Source organism: Panulirus ornatus, chromosome 55 (assembly GCF_036320965.1).
Source record: "Panulirus ornatus isolate Po-2019 chromosome 55, ASM3632096v1, whole genome shotgun sequence".
Classification (NCBI taxonomy): domain Eukaryota; kingdom Metazoa; phylum Arthropoda; class Malacostraca; order Decapoda; family Palinuridae; genus Panulirus; species Panulirus ornatus.
Window position 1 is genome coordinate 34,663,027 of NC_092278.1, and position 16,209 is coordinate 34,679,235.

The 16,209-nt window shown below is 48.6% G+C and overlaps 1 protein-coding gene across 1 annotated transcript in view; it reads right to left on the minus strand.

Moving 5' to 3' along the window:
* LOC139765670 (uncharacterized) overlaps positions 1–16,209 on the minus strand; it is a 320,213-nt gene that overhangs the window by 47,197 nt on the left and 256,807 nt on the right. The window contains exon 3 of the mRNA XM_071693403.1: positions 13,815–14,456. Coding sequence (XP_071549504.1) covers positions 14,327–14,456 — 130 coding nt within the window. The 3' untranslated portion in view covers positions 13,815–14,326. The remainder of the gene's footprint in view (positions 1–13,814; positions 14,457–16,209) is intronic.

The following is a 16,209-nucleotide window of genomic DNA, read 5'->3' on the forward strand; positions in this document are numbered from 1 at the left end:
TGTGGCGTCCGTGGTATTGGCCGGTAGTCTTTCCAGGGCACTTTGCTTTCCTCGTCTCTGTAGTCGGGGATATGTGGGTCACCTTCAAACTTTCTGGAATCACGCCAACAGTCCAGGCTCTCTTTTTCCAGAGGATGTCCAGCCCCTCCTCTCTCGTGCTAGTAGGTGTTTTTTTTTTTCTTTTAATGCTCCTCCTTACAGAGAGTTCCAGCAGTCTGGTACTGGAAGAGAGAGCATGGACACCCTCTCAGCGGTCCTCTGTTAACGAAGTCCGGCTCGCGCGCCGCCGCGCTGACAAAAATGGGTCCTGTGTAACATTGGGTGAATGTTGCTTGGGAAGACTTTGCACTGGTCATTCATGGAGATCTCTTTTTGTCCACCTCACTCAACAACACCTGCCTCACCTAGCTATCGTCAGAGCCATTAGCCCCATTTTCTTCTGCTCTTTCTAGTGCGCCGAGGGGTATTACGTGATCCTTGATTTGAATCTTCAGCACGAACTGAAACATTTTTTGCGGGTTTTTCTCAGTCACTGACGACATTCTTTCCTTTTTTTCTCTTTCTTCTTCCTGGATTTCGTGTGATCCTCTGTTGGTGTTCCATGCTTCTTCTTCCTGGGTTTCGTGTGATCCTTTGTTGGTGTTCAACGCTTCTTCTTCCTGGGTTTCGTGTGATCCTCTATTGGTGTTCGATGCCTCTTCTTCCTGGGTATCGTGTGATCCTCTGCTGGTGTTCTACGCTTCTTCTTCCTGGGTTTCGTGTGATCCTTTGTTGGTGTTCAACGCTTCTTCTTCCTGGGTTTCGTGTGATCCTCTATTGGTGTTCGATGCCTCTTCTTCCTGGGTATCGTGTGATCCTCTGCTGGTGTTCTACGCTTCTTCTTCCTGGGTTTCGTGTGATCCTCTGTTGGTGTTCAACGCTTCTTCTTCCTGGGTTTCGTGTGATCCTCTATTGGTGTTCGATGCCTCTTCTTCCTGGGTATCGTGTGATCCTTTGTTGGTGTTCAACGCTTCTTCTTCCTGGGTTTCGTGTGATCCTCTGTTGGTGTTCGATGCCTCTTCTTCCTGGGTATCGTGTGACCCTCTGTTGGTGTTCGATGCTTCTTCTTCCTGGGTATCGTGTGATCCTCTGTTGGTGTTCGATGCCTCTTCTTCCTGGGTTTCGTGTGATCCTCTGGTGCTGTTCGATGCTTCCCGGTTCTCTCGACGGGTTTGCTTTCCTCTGCTGGGCGAGCTGGGATTCTTCTTCAGGCCCGCGAGTCGCTCCCGCCCCATCATCACAGTGAGGATATCTTGTGAGACTTTGGAGCGCTTTCTGAAGTCAGAAATCATACACCATAGTGTCTTTCTCCTCATTCAGGAGTGATCCCCGTTGTCCTGCAGTTAGCGTGAATGTTCAGTTCTTCCCACCTTATGACGTGTATCACCCAAACAAAATCTGCTGGAGTTGCCTTCCAGCGAGGCGTGTGTTCTGCCCTGTTGGCTCAGCAGCCATACGTGTCTATCACTCCACAAAGAATGCTGAGAGATTATCCTATGATGCTGTACCAATCATGGTGATGTTACGCATTAAATCTACATCATCTGTGACATTCAGATCCGGTGAATTACCCCGCCCCATTTTCTACTCCGCCACGGTGCCTGACACGGCAGTAGACTTAGTCACATAGTTTAAACACTTCCCTCTGGTGCAGCTGTTCCTCTGTGCTCCTTCCGGGCCAAACTCTCGGCAACCGTGCTGTTGCCCCTCCTCCACCTCCTCCTCCTCCTCACCGCCATTTCCACCCAAGTGTGTGGTTAGGTTGAAGCCCCCGTTCATAATCCATTTCCACCCAAGTGTGTGGTTAGGTTGAAGCCCCCGTTAATAATCCATTTCCACCCAAATGTGTGGTTAGGTTGAAGCCCCCGTTAATAATAAGAAAAAAAAAAGGAATACTTGGACCACAGTTCCTAAGATTAACGAGGTGTAAAATAATTGTTCAAAGACCCTTTGAGACCCCTATAACTCTTTTGTGCTCCCGCTCACGGGCCCTGAGCATGGCGGCGCACGGTATACTTAACTGCTGATACCGGGGCGTGAAATATATAATAAAATGTTCTACGAATCTCCGTAGTGTTGGGTCCCGTGGTGTACAGACCAGGGCTGCAAAACCCTAATCTTGGGTCTGGTGGTGTACAGATATCATGGCTAAAAAACCCTAATCTTGGGTCTGGTGGTGTACAGATATCACGGCTGCAAAACCCTAATCTTGGGTCTGGTGATGTACAGATATCACGGCTGCAAAACTCTAATCTTGGGTCTGGTGGTGTACAGATATCACGGCTGCAAAACCCTAATCTTGGGTCTGGTGGTGTACAGATATCACGGCTGCAAAACCCTAATCTTGGGTCTGGTGGTGTACAGACATCAGGGCTGCAAAACCCAAGTTTAGACTTTTCAGTCTTGGATAACTAAGACTTGCGATGCAACAGTCGAGGGTCTCCCCCGTTCTCACGTCTTATGCCAGTCTTTAAAAGACGATGGGGCTTCCTAACAAGCCTTTCTTAAAAAAAAAAAAGAGAAAAAAAAAGTCACACCAGCGCTGGTGGTGGTGATGTGTGAGCCAGGCCTAAGCCATCCATGCAATATATCACGCCAGTCTAGCGAAGGCCATAAATTGCACGCCCTTGATCGGGCGGCCGACCGATACTTTAAAAAGGGTGTTCTGTTCGCTTTTGAGGGTTTCAATGCGCCAGTATGACGGCAACAGTGAAGGATGGTGCAATTCCTCCTCCTGCAGCATTGTTCATGGAATTTCATTATCATTATAATTGATATCATTATTACAATACGGATCCGTTATCCTGCCGTGGACACAGCTTGAGACCAAACTACCCTGGAATGGAAGGTCTCAAGACCTCTACCCTCCCACACACACACAGTACAGTCTGCCCTCACCCCTTCTCCTATGTCCGTTCTCGTTGTCTTTGTAATCATTTTCCACCTGTTCCGTTTTCTTTTCTTTTTTTTAATGCGCTTGCTTTAGCTGACTGGCTATAGGATTTATTTCTGTTGGCTAGACCGGTCTGTATCTTATTTGTCTTCAGGTCAACATCCTCATCAAATGTGTGTGTGTGTGTGTGTGTGTGTGTGTGTGTGTGTGTGTGTGTGTGTGTGTGTGTGTGTGTGTGGACTCAGGAATATTCATACTCATACTATTCGCCATTTCCCGCGTTAGCGAGGTAACGTTAAGAACAGAGGACTGAGCCTTTGAGGAAATCCTCACTCAGCCCCCTTCCGTATTCCTTCTTTTGGAAAATTCAAAACGAGAGGGGAGGATTTCCAGCCCCCAGCTCCCTCCCCTTTTAGTCGCCTTCTACGACACGCAGGGAATACGTGGGAAGTATTCTTTCTCCTCTATCCCAGGGATATATATATATATATATATATATATATATATATATATATATATATATATATATATATTCAAGAGACGAGAGGAATAAGGCAATTCAACACTCCAGGGAGACTGGAATACCCGACATTCCAGTCAAGCCACACCAGAAGTTGGCTTCTAATTAAAGCCAGGATGTCATATGGATCCCCCAGTATTCCTAGGCGGATTTCTCGTATAATGAAAATGCCCCGGGAATGACTCGCTTAAAATCTTGACATTCAGTCATTCGCAGCGCGCACCTCCCGGGCTCGTCTTCTGTCCCCCCACAGGGCCTTTAAGCGACTGCAGGAAGGCATGCATAATAACCTTTAAGAGGACGCCAGTGCAATGGTGGGGAGGTAATATAGGTCCTTCATGCCGGAGTTACCGCTGGGGAGAGCATTAACTACCGTCCGATGGGGAGGTTGATGGGGAGAAGGGTAGGTGGTTGAGGGGAGGCGAGTACTGGGATGGAGGCTGGGTGCGAGTGACTACCTGATGGTGAGGCTGAGAAAGGGTTTTGAGGCAGAGAATTTACGGTGGGAGAGGACGAGAATGGCTCAACCTCACGCCCTCCAGTTCTGAGCTCACTTTGTTGTTCTTCCTCTTTACGTACGACAGACCATTAGAAACCGACCCTTTTCGGTTTTCTGAATCGCCTGATTCCTAAACCCATTAGAAAACGAAGAAAAAAATAATCACGTCGGAGGAGGAACAAATGGAATGGACAACTCCAAATCACATCACACACAGCAGCCACGGCGGCAGTGGAAATGGGAAAGAGAGAGAGAGAGAGAGAGAGAGAGAGAGAGAGAGAGAGAGAGAGAGAGAGAGAGAGAGAGAGAGAGAGAGAGAGAGAGAGCCATCTGGAACCATTTGTTGGTGCGGCCTCGACCTCGTTATGAAGTTACAACCAGAAGGAGAGCCAGCCAGCCAGCCAGCCAGCGAGACTCCATTAAGCCCGGCCCATACCATTATCACCGCCTGGGGAAGGCGCACAATGCCTGGGTAAAAATTCCCCGCACCGCGACGACCGCCCGCCACCGCCTCAGCCAGCAGCCACCCGACCTACCTACCTTCCTTCCTCCCTCCTCCCACACCACTAGACCCCGCGTCCTTAGTAAAGCTTTACAGAATGTATAGGATTATTTGTACAACGCATCTATTTTTCTCAGTCAAAAAAAAAAAAAAAAAAAAAAAAACGCGATTTTCGACGATGGTACGAGGGAAAGGGCCTACCCTCTGGTTAAAAAAAAATATATATAATAATAGTTTTGTATAACAAATTAACAAAATCGTGACATTCATATATATATATATATATATATATATATATATATATATATATATATAAAGCATTGAGACGGTCCAGCCATACCATCTCTGGAGAAATTCCAAGGAGGAATTGCTTAGAGGAAAGAAGGCCACTGGGAGGGATGATGATAATGTGGAAGGAACGGGGACCAGCGGGAAGGAGGGCAAAGTGAAGGGGATGGAGACCATTGGGAAGGTGGAATACTGTGGTGATGGAGGCTAGTAGGAGGGAGGACAGTATGGCTGATGGAGGACAGAAAGAAGGAGACGACAGGTTTTGGGAAGAAAAGAGCCGATGGTGATGGTGTTGGCGGTGGAGGAGACGAATGGCCCAGTGCCGGAGGTGGGCACCCATCGGCCAGGCAGCCTCCTAGCAGCTGGGGGAACATGGTGAGCAGTCACGGACGGAGGGGACACACGAGGCTGGAGGGTCACAGCCAGGCGTCACGGACGGAGGGGGGGGGGGGGGGGGGAGACACACGAGGCTGGGGAGTCAGTCAGGCGTCACGGACAGAGGGGACACGATAGGCTGGAGGTCACAGTTAGGCGTCACGGACGGAGGGGACACAAGAGGCTGGGGGGTCACAGTCAGGCGTCACGGACGGAGGGGACACACGAGGCTGTGGAGATGGAAGGGGGAGCGAGCGGGGGTGGATGAGACGGCTAGGATTGGTGGAGAGCCTGAGACGTGTGGGGAAAACAGGGGCGCGCATAACAAAAGGTGTGGGAACGCGAGAGAACGAGAGGGACGCTTGAACTGAACGACAGGAATGAAGGTCCCGGAGTAAAAAGGTGAGCGGACGGGACGATACAGAAGGGCATGTGGGATACAGGAGGCACCCTAGCGACTGGGAGGGGGGAAGGGAGGTATATGGCATACAGGCTACGGGGATGGTGAAGTACGGGTTCTTCCTGGGAGTAAGTGTGTGCCAGGCTGGTGAGGGAGGCACGACAGGTTGGTGGTGGGACGATAGAAGAGATAGGGCAGTCTGGTGAGAGAGTCGGGAGGGTGTGAGGCAGGATGGTGAGTGTGTGGGAGGGGGGAAAGACAGACTGTTGAGATGAATGGAAAGGATAAAACATTCTGGTTCACGGGTGGGACGAGGTTGGCTGGCGAGTGGGTGGGAAAGGGAAGCAGTGAGTAGACTCTCTGGAGGTAACTGCAACCCATTCATCAAGTTTCATATTTCTATAACTCCACCACGTCGATCATCAGACACCTATGATGTCCCCCGACATTCCTTCCAGCGAGCATGACGGAGGAGTCCGGACGGCACTGTCTCAAGGCAATATGTCCAGATAAATATAGCCTTCCTCATCCACTGATGACCACACTGCCTCAAGGGAACTGCGACCAGACACACGCACACAGCCGCCAGCACCACCACCTGACCACACAGAGCCACCACATGCACTGAGAGCGTGTATGGTCTCCGAATCGGGAACGCCTTGGAGATGATGATCACAAATTTTCGAGTGGTACACTGAACTTGAGGCTGTCGGCCTTTAATAACGACCTTGGTAGTCTAGGGGACTAAATCCCAGCCAACGAACAAGAGGGCAGAACCACACTGACCACATTACAACTAGACCCATTCTATATCCTGAACTCCACCTATGGTGTCACATAATACGTCTGAGGAGGTGTGTCTTCGCATATCATCGTCTGAAAGTGAATCAGTTGACAGACATAGGCATAAACCTTGGCCAATTTCACATACAATGTGCATGGCTCTGTCGCCCCCCTTCTCGCGACAAATTAGACCCGGTAACTTTAAAGTTGCAAAGCTACGCGATGACAGTGTGGTACCCTCGCTCTCCGGCGAACATATCTGACATAACCTGGCTACTCGAGCACGATGGCACTACCCATGAGTATGTAATCCTGACCTCAGACCCTGAGGGGAAAGGTCACAGAACAGGGCCACCAGTACCCCAGGGATCTTACCGTCCTGCCTTTACTACAACAACTATCACAACCACCACTGAAATAATATACACTAAGCCTCCTGGGGCAAACGTCAGTGTGGCTGCACCAACCCAATGGGCTCTCTGCTCCTGTCTCGTACATTCCCAGGCCGAGTTAATAAGGCCAGCTCTTGAGAGGCTGACGTGTGTGGACGACCTCCCCGTCTAATTCCTTCATATTCCTGGAAGGATATTTTACCCACTCTTTACGTCCACAGTTCCTCTGTAATATTGTCGAATATAACTTGGGAGAAATATTTCCTTGTCATACGCGTCTGTCCGCTGCAGCCAACGAATCCAGGGTTACCCTGAGGCGACGCAGCAGATAATGGACTGTATACATAAGATCGCAGAACGGTCGAGGCGCTACCGTCGCCTTCTGAGGGCAGGTCTCGTTCCCAAGGCGTCAGTCAGTCAGGACCCCAAGACGATCCAGCCCGCCACTCCTGCCCAAGCACCAGCAGCTGGGAATCGAGATAAACACACGAGGAGTAGACAAGACCGACATTTACAATGCTGATGTTTGTGATGCGCCTGAGGGGAATGAGGCTGGCTGGCACTGTGGGGAGGGCTCCTGTAAGTCTTCAACGCCGCCAGTACCGCCCGCGCCACTTTCCCCTGACATTTACGCCCTCTTCTGACTGACAGTAATACGGGAGTTGATTTACTCTGAACGGCATGCAACAGGACATGTAAATGAGATACGGAAGGAGGGGTTGGGGGAGGAGAAGAAGGGAAGAACAAACTGCGAGGAATGAGAATGTATACACCTGGCCCTCCTCCACACCAGATGTTAAGAGGGGATGCTCAGGGATGTCGAGATGATGCGAGACTGATGCGGTGCTTGAAGGGGGGGCGGCGGCACACCAGAGAATGGGAAGGTAAAGTACTGAAATTGAGGAGACTACCGCAACAATACCGCACCCTGTGATGGAAGGGTGTGGGTAGGAGACGTCAGGAACAAGCTGAGAGAGAGAGAGAGAGAGAGAGAGAGAGAGAGAGAGAGAGAGAGAGAGAGAGAGAGAGAGAGAGAGAGAGAGAGAGAGAGAGTTCGTAAGTAACAAAAAATATATATATCTTCTCAAGAACAAAGAAGAGGGAGAGACAAAGAGCAGAGTACACTGCGTTAAAGATCTTGCATAAGAAGTGAAATTTTGGGTCTACGCTAAAAGAAAAAAAAAAAATGAGAGGAAAAACGAGCGAGTGAAATACTCCTGAGGACTAATGGTATATTTAGAAAAGGAGGTAAACAAAAAGGGGACTGGAAGCTGTGTGTGGTGAATGAAGAATGCTACGCTGCACGAGAGAGAGAGAGAGAGAGAGAGAGAGAGAGAGAGAGAGAGAGAGAGAGAGAGAGAGAGAGAGAGAGAGAGAGGGAGGGAGGAGGAGGGAGGGAGGGAGGCAGGGAGGAGGCCCGACACACACACTGTGAATCCTAGCGTGAGGAGGTGAGCGGCGGTGTTGAGGGCGGGGGCGGCGGCGGGGTCAGTACCTCCCACACCAAAGAAACATGTGGGTATTGGATCAAGGTGGCGGAGGATGATGGGGGGTGGTTTAAAACGCCAGCGAAGTGCGGAACGGATGTGGGGATGGGAAACCACGACAAAGAAATGAGAACTGAAAAATGGAAAAGAAAGAGTTGATCGTCGCGTTGTGAGGAATGAAAAGTGACTAAACGTGAGTGGAGAAGTGAAAACATACCACGCCAACGTGGCAGGGAGGCCAGACAGACGGCCGAGTTTCCCCCGCTGTATAAAGGTACAGGACTGAAAACAATAACAATAAATCACAAGGGATTAAGTCCTTCTTAACACTGGCTCGTGATGAACAAGCGAGGATTACCCCAGGTGGAAAAAGGGATACTGAATCTCCTGTAGTTATGACATAAGGAGGATCCACGAAAGGAAAGGGGGACTTAAACCTCGTCAAAGATCTTTTCATTCTCTTCGGCAGGTTGTTCTAGAAAAGGACCTTATGATATCATGGAAGTGATATACGCTGCGCCAGGAATTCAGACCAAAAAAAAATACGCATCGCAACATTGACGGGAAAGGACTATGGACATTTTTGATTCGCGTGAAGATGGTGGGTGAATACTGTCAACGTAAATCTCCACAAATGTAAGCTGGGCTTTTGTGAAAAGTCAACTGTGGCATACGTAACGTATGGTTAATGCTAACAGAGAGGAATCATAGAGAAGCCAGACTGTTCTGGAGTGAAGGTGGAGCATTATTTCAGGCATGGTGGAGCATAATGGAATCCACCGCGGTCTTATGATCATCAACATTCCTTTATCTTAAGCCTGGCATCACGTCATGGGGATGCCATTCACGCTGGCTTACTTCAGTGGTGCAGAAATCCAACTTCTGCATCTCACTCGTTCCCTATGACTGTATGTCGAGCACTACAATTCGTCCACGCAAAATCAAAACATGTTGGGTACATTCATATCCCCTACTTTACCTCAGTAAACCCTCATCATGGGGGGGAAAACTGCTTCTCAAAGGCTGAATTTGTTGTACAGATGCCGAAATCATTCTTTTCCCTACAAGCAACTATTCCATGTCTTGCACAGGGGTCTTGTCCTGACACGGAGTACTGTTCGTATACCACAAGTGGCTAGCTTTTCTACCAATAGATCTGTGTCCATATCATCGGCTAGTTCATTGCGCACCCCGTGTTCATCCAGTGAGAGGGAGCGCAAAAAGGATGATGACAGGACTCCCTCTTCAACCCGACTGGTATCAAAAGCTTTAACCTGCCTTTGCCAAGTCTTCAGTTGTGGCCTTACTTCAACCTTCCCCCTCCCTCCGCCGTGTTGTTGTCATCCCTCCCTTTCTCTTCTCCAGGTATCAATTCGGCCACTGCTCTCGTGAGCCACCTGCCCGCGTCCGCTGCCACTGAGGCCCGGACTCGCTGAGAGCGCCTGGCTGCCGCTTCCCACAGTTTGAGAGTGAAGACCAGCCACACGATGATGGACCGTTATAATACTGAATACTTTTTTTTTTATAATACTTTTCCCCTTGGAAAGTAGAGCTATGGGGTTCTCGTCTTTCTTCCTTCCCTCTTTCCATAACATTTCCATGCTTAGAGTCAGGCCTGCAAACACCCCTGGAAGCTCAATTTAAATTTCTTCCAAGTTCCCTTTTCTCGCACTCTTCACGGCACTGGTCCTTCCAAATCCCAGATGGACATGGCTGGTGCATGTTTCTGCTCGTGTCATGCAGAGAGAGAGAGAGAGAGAGAGAGAGAGAGAGAGAGAGAGAGAGAGAGAGAGAGAGCACTTCGACGACTGGAGTGTAAAAAATGTCGCTCCTACCTATACGTGTAGCTGGGAACGAGATGGGGGTGCAAGGGTCTTGCTCCCCTTGAACAAGAGAGATGGCAGTCTCCAGCGTTATACCAGTCTGAATGGGGGATTCTGTCTGGGCAAGAATTGCGTGAGTGGCGAAGGAGTTCAGGCCCAAGGGGACGAGACGATCGATAAGGATAGGAAGAGGAAGCAGGGAGGGAGGGAGGGAGGGACGACGCACAAGGAGAGAGATACCAGAGTTATGTAAGGAATACAGAGAATGGATCTGGCTCAAGTACCTTGGTGAATGGCGAGAGGAGCATTGTGTGTGTGTGTGTGTGTGTGTGTGTGTGTGTGTGTGTGTGTGTGTGTGTGTGTGTGTGTACGCAAAAACAACCCGTCCACCCACCGCACCGCATGATGGATCACTCCTGTCAGACTTTACGTATAAAAATGTGAAAAATCTTCAAGTTTTCTTCCGAATGAAGATAGGGAAATAACTGAGAGCATTTAAGAGGTGGACGGATTTCCCTAACCAACCCCCACCTTGCCACTGCAGTCCCGTGGGGGAAAACTGAAGGGCCCGGACAGCGAGGAATGAAGATATATGAAATGGGCCAACCTGCGGTGGGGGAGGGAGGACATGATAAGAGAGCCAAACGGGTCTTTGTTAAGGATGGACGACCACGATGCAGAGTTCGTAAACCCAACCCACCCACCCACATGTGCGCAGCCATGGCAAAACTCGTGATATTGCTCCAGACGTCGCTTTTAAATTGTCTTTGGAAACCATTCTCTCTCTCTCTCTCTCTCTCTCTCTCTCTCTCTCTCTCTCTCTCTCTCTCGAACTGAATGTATCCGTCTACAGCCATCCACACGGGGGAAAATAATCCACCCCAGGCCTATACCGTGTCCAGGGTGCTTGAACGTTAAAAAGAGCGAACACATCAAGGGGGGGAGGAGGGCGCAAAGCTGTGCGAGACGACATCCAAGGCCGGAGATATGGAAGGCGGGGAACGGTGAACCAGCAACCCACGCCCCTTCGTCAGTCAGTTCCCCCAACGCCCGAGAGAATCTAATACCCTTTAGAGATAACAATCTATCGTCACACACTTATGCCAGAGCTAGTCATTACTAGACTCGGATTACGGGGGGAAAAAAATATCTGCTGTACTGTACGGTATTCCTTAAAATCTGCCGATATCTTTTCATAATACGTACGTATTCCTTAAAATCTGCCGATATCTTTTCATAAATACGTATTCCTTAAAATCTGCCGATATCTTTTCATAAATACGTATTCCTTAAAATCTGCCGATATCTTTTCATAATACGTACGTATTCCTTAAAATCTGCCGATATCTTTTCATAATACGTACGTATTCCTTAAAATCTGCCGATATCTTTTCATAAATACGTATTCCTTAAAATCTGCCGATATCTTTTCATAAATACGTATTCCTTAAAATCTGCCGATATCTTTATGAAATACGACCAGTTTTAAGGGTCCTTAAAATCTGCAGGCAAAATCTTTTATCTTTTTTATGAAATACGACAGACTTTATTATCACCTTGGGACCTGTTTATAGCGAGCGAAGGTGAGGAAGAGCGCGTCAACCACACCAGCAACACTACCGGACCGCATCGTCACCCCTTCATGCAGTGAATCACCATAAGACTGTTGGTATAAGCCGGCTACTCCATCAACACTCTCCCCCCGTCTCCAGCTGAGCCCACCATGTATTGCTGCCATCTCTTGTCTCTTCTCCTCCTCCTCTCTCTCTCCCCTCCTCTTCTTGTCATGAGAGCTGCGCCATCCCTCCAAAAACCAAATTCGTGTCCTCCACGACACGGAGCTGGTGTGCATGGGGGGGGGGGGGTGTTTTAGAGAGAGAGAGAGAGAGAGAGAGAGAGAGAGAGAGAGAGAGAGAGAGGTCATGCATCCTGCACAAAGGACACTCCTCCGAAACAATATGTGTGTGCGTGTGTGTGTGTGTGTGTGTGCGTGTGTGTGCGTGTGTGTGTGTGTATGTGTGTGTGTGTGTGTGTGAGAGAGAGAGAGAGAGAGAGAGGGGGGGGGGGGATAACAGACCTCTTACCCAATCTGCACCGCCATCTTTTAAAGCCGAATTTACTGATGGTTCCCACCCACCTGGCACTGAGGCACCGCTGAATTTCCGAATGAAATAAGATATGGCGTGTTTCGTCGTGCGCTGGGTAGGAGGAGGTGGTGGCAGTGGAGGTGGGCAGGAGGTGGTGGAAGCGGTAGGTAGGGAGGTAGGTAGGTAGGTAGGTATGTAGGTAGGTAGGCTGGGGAGCTTGCTGTGGCAGTGCGCCAAATGGCCCTTAACTCGAGGCACTGTCGTCCAACACCCTCATGGGAGCTCCCGCCCTTCCCATGCCTCTAAAATATACGTCAGGGATGCCCATGCACGGCAGGTCTTGTACCAGCGGTGGTGGAGAGGGAGTTTCCTAAGACGTGCACGGAGGATCAATGGATGTGATGACCTGACCTCCGAATAGGTCATGATACCCCCAATAAAGCCTCCAGGCACTTTACCACCTACCGCTCCCACTTCAAGAACGTCACAAACTCATACACATTCGAACTGTGGAACAATATACGTTTACGTGTCAGTTGATGAGAGCGTCTGCTAAAAACATGTATGACAAGCCCGTGCTATAGGAGGCCTGGAATCAACATAACAAGGCTGACCAGTGTGTCATTGTCTGCGGACTAGGGCGTAAAGCCACACCCGTGCTAGGATACACAGAGAGGAAGCAAGAAGAAGGCGGCAACGGGTGTAAGTGCAGAACACTTGTAGGGTGTTGTACGTGTGTGTGTGTGTGTGTGTGTGTGTGTGTGTGTGTGTGTGTGTGTGTGTGTGTGTGTGTGAAGGGATGAAGTTCCCACACGATGAGAAGACGCCGATAAAACAGGGCAAGGAATCAGGGCGTCGAGAGCCGTGAATGGAAGGCAACAGCGGGTAGGGAGGAGGTATGAGCAACGGCCTATGGTCTCATGGAGGATAAGGACGTCGCTTTAGGCTAGAAGAGCTAATGGCCGCTGCAGCACACCACCACAGGTGTCACTAGGCCGACCATGTTAACGAGCTGACAACATAAAGAAGGATGCTTATACCATACACACACTTACCTACGTGAGACACTCCTCCACGTAACATACCACAGAATATATATGTACATATAACATCAGTTTAAAGGGGGAAGGAAACATGAACTGATGGCACTTAAATGTTACTAACCTTCTGAAGACCCAGCGTCATGCGATCTTCAATCTTCTCAGATCATTAATTACAAACTGAGACAAGAAGAAATGCAGCAACATTCAGCACTTAAATCACTAAGAGTCAGTAATCACGCAGAGCACAAACGGGGGGATGGAAAAGAGGAATTATAAGAGGCGTACTAGGTCAATCCATTACAAGAGATGCACTAAGGTGATGTAAACACAAGATGTGAGTGAAAACACAAAGGGCCGGAACAACATACAAATGCAAATCAAATTAAAATAACTGAATAATAAACAATTCAAGACGGAGAAAACTGATCACAAATAAAGTATGCAGCAATACATAGAAAAAAATATATATATATATGAAAATCGTGGATACTGGCCAAAGAATTAGATGCAATATCATCACTTAGAAAAGTCATAACAACTCGGGGGAATATAATATATATATATATATATATATATATATATATATATATATATATATATATATATATATATATATATATATATAAAAGGGGGAGGAAGTGCAATTTAAGACGAGGCAGAAGCTAATATGTACAGGTTACCTGAAGTCAATGTTTCCGGTGGGCTGAGACGCACATACTCCCCCAGGCAGCTCGGGGTACGAGTCCAATGCGTTCCTGATCTCCTCCTGCCACCAGGCGGGGTGCCAGCCTTGATCTTCCTCCATGTACTCAGGCACAAGACACACACACATGGATCGGGAGTGAACTCCACCGATTCAATATCCAGCTCTCTCTCCCTTCAGGCAAGCACCTTCAAACACTGTTCCTTGCCATCTTGTTCTCTTTCCTTTTCCATGGTAACAAACTGAAAATCCTAAGGGACCACAGTCCGTTTGCACGATCCCGTTGTAAATTTTTTTTTTTTTTGAATCCCAAGTTTCTAAATGTGTTTTTTTGCCTTTTCTTCTCTCGCACACATTTTCATTTGTCTATCATCATGGAACATGGAGTTGTTTACACGTGCGAATTATCAACAAAACGAATCACACAATTTGCAGGTTTCTTTTCCTTCTTTTCCTCGCTTCTGTCTCTCGTTTTCTTCACTTTTCCACTCACTTGTATACCTTTCTGTGGCCTTCCCCAACGGCCTCGGCATCCACAAGTTTCCCCGAGTCAGTTCCCGAGGTGAATGGTCTTTCAATGTTCCGTGCGTCGCCACTATCACACTTCCCTCCTTCCCCGCTGGTCGGTAAAGAAAAGGAAAAACATATGCAAAGGAAATGTAATAGCGTGAAGGGGGGAAAAAATAAATGCTAAAAAAAAAAAAAAATTAGTGTTTTCGCCAATAACGTGACTGATTTGCCGTCCTTGGTTCTCAAATACTCTTGTTAATCCCTCCAGAAGTCAGTGACACTTGTAGACACACACACACACACACACACACACACACACACACACACACACACACCACAACACATACTGGTCAACTGTATCTCAGTGACAGATTCTTTAAAAATCGAAAACCAGGTGGCACGACCAATGATCGCTCAACCTATACACGTCCCCGACCGATTCTATGAGTCAGGTTCCACCCTCTGGTACGCAGTTCCTCTCCCTCCTCATCCGTAGCTGAGGTACAGTGAACGAAGAGTCCAACACCCGTCAAGAACTCAAGGCTCCCACTGTACCTCCGTTCGACTTTTGAGTTGACATCTCTACCGAACACCTCTTCTCTTGAGTGCCTTTGATCGCTGAGGTTTTCTTTTTATTCCTGCTGCATGTGACCATCGTCCTTCAGTTTAAAAGAGCGTCAAGTGATGTCAATGGACGCCAGATGTCATGACGAGCGAGAACAGAGGGGGTAAACAGTGCCTCCTGACTCATGACTTGCACAATCCTCCTGACCAGGTGGGCGGAGGGCGTAAAAGCAAACGTTTACTCTTGATACGCCGAGGACTTGCCACCTAATTTACCACCTCCTTTTGTGTCATTTCTGTGTGTTTTTACTCTGTGGTTGCACCTGCCCATACTCTGGCTCCACACCTGCCCATACTCTGGCTCCACACCTGCCCATACTCTGGCTCCACACCTGCCCATACTCTGGCACCACACCTGCCCATACTCTGGCTCCACACCTGCCCATACTCTGGCTCCACACCTGCCCATACTCTGGCTCCACACCTGCCCATACTCTGGCACCACACCTGCCCATACTCTGGCTCCATACCTGCCCATACTCTGGCTCCACACCTGCCCATACTCTGGCACCACACCTGCCCATACTCTGGCTCCACACCTGCCCATACTCTGGCTCCACACCTGCCCATACTCTGGCTCCATACCTGCCCATACTCTGGCTCCACACCTGCCCATACTCTGGCTCCACACCTGCCCATACTCTGGCTCCATACCTACCCATACTCTATAACTTTACCTGTCAATAATCTATGGCCTCACCTGCCTATACTCGGGGTTCACACCTGCCCATACTTTGCGGCCTCTCCTGCCCATACTCTATGTCTACATCTACTCTTAATAATGTCCACGTCTACCCATACTCTATGGCCACACCAGCCCATACCCTATGGCCACACCGGTCCATATTCTATGGCCACTCCTGTCTAAAGCCTGCCAGGATCTGGGTGTATCAATCCAACATTCTGTTTACCTTAAATTGCCTCCTATCTGTAAATACATTTTATTCCACATAACATTTTCTCTGATTTTAACTCTCTACCATTTTCCAAAATATTTCAGAAAGATACCAAAGGCAACGGTCTATATAAATCTTTTTTATTTCTTTTTTCTTTCCCCTCCGATACTCTACTCCCTCGAATGTGTGTAGTGGGGTCTTTTAACCTCCCCACTGAACAGCGCGGTCCAAATCTCTCATCCAATTTAAATCTTAAGAGCTCCCCGATGCTCCATCCAGAGTGTGGCTCTGGGCAAGTTTTAAGAAAAATCCCGAGAAACTTTCTCGATATTAATTTTCGAC